The sequence below is a fragment of the Henckelia pumila genome, chromosome 2, assembly GCF_033568475.1.
Source record: "Henckelia pumila isolate YLH828 chromosome 2, ASM3356847v2, whole genome shotgun sequence".
In the NCBI taxonomy this organism is placed as follows: domain Eukaryota; kingdom Viridiplantae; phylum Streptophyta; class Magnoliopsida; order Lamiales; family Gesneriaceae; genus Henckelia; species Henckelia pumila.
Window position 1 is genome coordinate 171623774 of NC_133121.1, and position 5854 is coordinate 171629627.

The window sequence follows — 5854 nt, forward strand, 5'->3', positions numbered from 1 at the left end:
CTCGTGTCCATATGGATTCCACATTTACTTTTTTGTAGGATCCACATATTTTTATTGGGTTAATTGCCCTTTCACCCCAATTGTTTCGGGTAAAAACGATTTGATCCCTCTTATTTGTGATGTGCGAGAAAGGTCTCTCACTCGGAGTTTTAGGCCTTTTGGTTCGCCTCGTCAATTCATCGTTGAAAAGTATAGAACGGGGATGAAGAGGATATATCACAATGGTTCTTTGACTTGTATTGGAAAGCAAGGAGCATCTCATTGGCATTTAAAGCAAATTTAGCCACATAATTAAATTACTCTACATTATAAACAAAAACAAGCAAGAAGAAGAAGAGAGTAAAGATTCGTGTATCAAACTTCTTCGAAAACTAAAATATAGCTCGTCTAAATTCGAGTATTGCATCTAGTAGTGACAAATCTACACGGGTCCATCGAACACCCGTTTATCACGACTCCATGCGCAGCGATCTTGGAGGGGTGGTCACGGTCTTTTGTGGACCTGTTGACAGAGGATCGTATTATAATTATCTTCTTTTGAAGAAAGAGACATTGAGAAACTTGAAGCTATCAAAATATAGCCTCGATGTTAATCACTGTTTCTGTTAAAAATCATGCGAGATTAGTGACACACATGATCGATCATTATATGATGATAAAATTTTATCTGATGATTCAATCATGGTAAGTGTTACGACCCAAATTCGACGACTGTCTCCACTATACTTAGACGGGTCTTTCTAGTGTGTTTATATCCTCATTTACACGCATCTTGAAAAACTTTTCAGGGGGTCACCCATTCCAGAATTACTCCAAAGTTAAGCGTGCTTGAATTGAGGTAATTCTGAGATGGGCGACCCATGGAAAGTTTCTCAGGGTGCGTGCGTAAGAGGGACGACATAGCACGCTGGAAAGATCTATCTTGGTGCAGTGGGGACAGTCGTTGAATCTGGAATGCTACATTAAGTCTGAGTGGTTTAAATTACCATAAGCTCCACGTATCTCGACTTCCCTCCATTCTTGAACTAGCGCACAGCAACAACACATAACATGTGACAGGAAATCATCCAAGAATCCGCCCTGATAAGAGATGAATTAGTGCAGCTTTGCATATATCATGCGACTTACGAGTTCATGTGCTAAAATCGACCGACCCATCAAAATCAGAGTTAGCTTTAGTTAAAGAGTGTGACATTACCTATATATTTATATCACTGTTGAAAAATGAGACTTGAGAAAACTTTAGACGAATATGTTGTTTGGCATGTTGCAACACGGAGGGAATAAGCGCGGAAATGAGGCGAATTGAAAACGAAATTTTGTACCTAATTTTTGTCAAAAATGCTAACTCTAGCCGCACATCAACTCATTTCTTGGATCCATCTAAGAAATTAACAAAACGGGCAACATGAAAATGCAAGTCTTACATACTACAATGTACTTGGTGTTTGAGTTGTGCAAATTTAAGCCTCTTCAATTTAATCATCTTCTCTATTCACTCATAATTTTTTTACAGTAGAAATTGTTTGCAAGTGCTATGATTCTACAAATCATTTGTTTCCCACTGGATACGAGATCGGTGAGGGTAAAGTAAGCATTGAATGGAAAATGGCATTTGGGAGTGCTATTTCAATAGTGAAATCTAAATAAGAAAAGCATATCAAGATACCTCGATGTTGAGTCTCCTACGAAGCTTTCTTCTGATACAGCAAGTATAGCAACAACAAGCCAGTACTAAAGAATACGCCATTATTTCATTACAAGCCTCTGCTGAAGCTGTGTTGACAAGCCGGAAAAAAATATATTAGTTCTCCGATCCAATCAAATTCAATTGGCGCGAAAATGCTAGTGGCACTCACACATTTCCTTGCCAGTAGCTACTGATGCAACCTTTGAAAGTGTATCACATGGACAAAGGGAGGTCTTTACACCTGCCAATACAATTTTCGAAATGAACATGCACCCATAATAACTCAACCAGATGCAGGAGAAGATGAGATTGTGTAATAAAATTTGTGTCTGCAACTCGAAAAGGATGCTGTTTTGTGTGAAGAGAACATACACAAGTACGGCTCAGAAAAACAGCCAAGTAAATCTGTATGCCATTTCTCTTGCCAATTTCTTTCCCTGGATGATACCACATCATATTCTGGGGAAACTGCCTTTTGACTACGTCCAGAAACCGTGCACACAAAAAACTCTAAATTTAGACATTCAGGATGTAGATCTTGGTCTGAAACAAGCATTCTTTCGGAGACATTTCATAACAGAAGATGCAAATTAGTAATCTGGAATGTAAGTGAAAAAAAAATGAAACAGACCTTGAGTTCGTCAGCTTGTCAACTTTTCTTGGACTTTCGTGACAGGGAAAAGGCCCATCATCCTGCTTCAATTTTTGGGTCGTCTTTTGTGGTATATCTTTTTGTGTGGCACAACTTGAGGCATTTTCAGCTACATCAATCAGACGTTCAATCACTTCGCATTGGCCAACATCCATGTTAGCTTGTGATTGTTGAAGCTCAGCCTTAAGCTTTTCGTGTTCTTTTCGCATAGCCTTATCAAAAGGTAAATTTGGGTATGAAAAGGAAATACTTTTCTTCAAAGCTATAGTGTCATTTGCAGAAATTGCAACTTGCACTTTCCTGTCATCTTCATCTAAGGTGTACTCACGATGATCCATCTGAATCTCTTCTAACTTCTCCTGGATATTTACACAAATCAGTGCCCGAATAATCATTACTACACGAACATACATCCATAGTCCCCAAACAATGCTTGCTAACATAAAACAATCCTTCCAAAGTCCGAACAAACCACACAAAACTCGCAGATAGCAACTTTAGAATGTCTCCTTCACGAACTTACGAAATAATTGGTTAAAATGTATGAGAATTCAGACAAGTGTATCGGTTCATATTGCTGAAGGAATCTATACACATTTTGACACCAAAGTTGTAAGTAAACCATTATAACCACCCAAGAACAATCACGAACTCATACATCAAGAAATCCTCCTGAGGGCCTGGGGCCGATCAGAGATTTTGTAATTTAATCAATGGACCAAACAAAATTTAGAAAGTTACGCCGGCCACTCAAAATCTCTTTCCGAAAACAAAACAAAATATTGAAAGAAACTTGAGCAGAAAATGGAGTGCAACAGAGAAATAAATGCCTCTATCAAAATTATGCTGCCTTTGTACTGAAGATCAAGAATATATTTCTCATGGAAGGTGGCTGAATATTCCATGAAAATACAACACAAAACAATGAAAACCAACAAAAAAAACATTCTACAAAGAACTTAAAGTCAAGATTCCCACTTCCCATTCAACCTTATTCCATTCAAAAATCAAAACCAACGGCAAGTTGAAACAGAATCCAACAGAAGACAAAACATGGAAAATACCTTGAACCTAGCATTATCAAGAAGAGCAATCAGAGGAATAATCCTCAAATACCGATCGATTTCTTGCTGGGCCATCCTGAACTGATAAACAATGTTCCACCCCATAGCCATCAAGTACAAATAACTCTTTTCTTGGCAACTATTCACAAGAAGATAAGCCCTCCTCAACGAATCCTCCAGCTGCTCCAATGGCTCCCTCGTTTCCGGGTACTTTTTCAGCTCCGAAATCTTTAGCTGCTCCAGCAAATTCCCTATCAACTTCACGTGCTGCGCGAACTGCCGGCAGTTCTTCTTGTGCATACGCGCCGTGTTTGCCGCTTTCACGATCAAACCTACCAGCGCCACCGCGTTCAGCCCCGTTAATTGTACGACATTCGCTATCTCCCCGAAATGCTCCCAAGTCGACATCTTTCAAAAACTTCGAATCTTGGTCAGATTAGTCGACCAGGAAATGGGTTTCACGAATGGCACAGATTACGCGAAGTGCCGTTGGCAAAAGGGCAGTGTTGTTCACTTCATCTGCTAATTTCAACTGGAAAATGATGATTGGTGAAAGGGAAAGGAGAATTCAGGATTGATTGAATGGATATGTTTGTATTGCTTTAGGCGAATTTGCTTTTTGAAATGTGAATAATTTTTGTTCAGGTTTGGTGAAATCCTACACACTATGGTACTATGATTATGTTTCTTGATTGTGGAGTGGGGAAATGTTCTACGGGACAGCTTGGAGTTCATATACACTTACGAATTATAAATCATATTATATATCTCATAATTTTAGTATAGTTTTTGGTACTGTTCGATTCTCCTGAATTCCACGGAATATAACTATTTCCTATGATTGTGTTATTTAAGTTGTATGGTTCAAAAATTGAACTTATACCATTTTCATTATTTATATATAGTTTTTGATAAATGAATGTAATATTTATAAATTTAATGATTTTATTATAGTTCTTTTCTTCTCAAAAAATGGTTTACTTCGAAGAAAATCTCATTCCACATGAATCAGAGGTCATTGGCTCATGTGAGGATTAATTTTAGTTCTTTTCTTGACAAAAAGAAATTACGTGTTCAATTCGAACGGACGATATTGGAAAGAATTCTTATAGTATAATGTTGTTATTTTATTTTATTTTTATGTTTTTTTTGTGATTTGTGTTGCTTGAGGCCTTATATGGTTAAAATAAACTGAAGTTTAACAATTATCAATAATTATAGCTTTTTTTTTTTGTAAATTAGTTATTTAGAAATCTAAAAATTAATGTTAACAGCTAAAAAATATAAATTAGAAAGAAATTTAAAATAATATTTATTTATTTTTTTAGAAAAAAAGCTTGCTTTTCTGTTTCGAATTAAATTGATGAGTAGTAAAATATCATACCGATTGATTGATATTTTTATCCCATTGAAATTTTTACTTTAACACTTATTATATATTTTGGATTGAAAATATTACAAAGATCGATCATACTTAGTGAATTAATTTATTCAAAAGAATCAAAATAATTTATCTGCTGACAAATATAATATTTGAAAAGAGAATGAGCTTACAATATCAAACAACTTGTGACTCAAGCTGTGTATAATTTTAAAGTTGATGGATTTTATTTTATTTTTTAAGAATGTTGATGGGAATATTATTGGCATATAGTGATTTGATGTATACATATTGACAATTGTCTATTGTCATAAATCATATCATGTAATTTCAAGAACTTCATGTTCTCGTGGCGATCGAATGGATTTTAAATCATTTTTCGTTATTAATATTTAATATCATGAAAATTGTGCTTAAAAAATTATAGTTTTTTTTAAAATTTTTTTTTTTTAAAAAAAAGAACCGAACAAATAAATCTAAATTATTGAATGGTGGAGTTTTGCATAATTTTCAGTTGCATGATGTGAGTGAATGGGCCATCGCTAACCCAAGCATCTACGATCTATCTACATGCCAGGCCATTGACAATATTTTAGCAACCCTACAGCTACTTCCACTTTGTGGAGGCCAATCTATAGGATATGTTTTTGAACTCGGATTTTGATACTCTTTTTATGTGTAATTTTTAAAATATAATTTTTTTTTTAACTATTTTCGTTTTTTATGTGTAATTTTTAAAATATACTTTTTAACTATTTTCGTTTTTTTACTTTTAATTTCAAATAATATACTCGATATACAATTTAATACCGAAAAAATTTCTTTTAATTATTCGCTTCGTTATTATGGTGAGAATTATATCGGTTAAATTGAATTAACCAATCGAACTAAATTAATTCAAACATTTAGTTCCGTTAATTTGAAAATTTGATTTGAGTCTTTAAAAATATCAATAATGTCGATTAAAACATTTCAGGTTTCGTAAAAAAAAATTCGGTTAACCAAATACTTAAACAAATAAATTTTTTAATTTTTTTATTAAACTTACATATAATCCATAATATTTA

The 5854-nt window shown here is 34.5% G+C and overlaps 1 protein-coding gene across 1 annotated transcript; it reads right to left on the reverse strand.

Moving 5' to 3' along the window:
• Positions 1-288: 288 nt before the first annotated feature.
• Positions 289-4126, reverse strand: LOC140882429 (protein MID1-COMPLEMENTING ACTIVITY 1-like). Its single transcript, XM_073288427.1, has 7 exons — positions 3407-4126; positions 2322-2701; positions 2063-2169; positions 1860-1931; positions 1670-1776; positions 987-1080; positions 289-502 (listed from the first exon to the last, which is right to left on the reverse strand). Exons 1-7 carry the CDS (start codon positions 3812-3814, stop codon positions 450-452), a joined length of 1221 nt encoding a protein of 406 aa, XP_073144528.1. The 5' UTR covers positions 3815-4126; the 3' UTR covers positions 289-449.
• Between the last annotated feature and the right edge of the window lie 1728 nt (positions 4127-5854).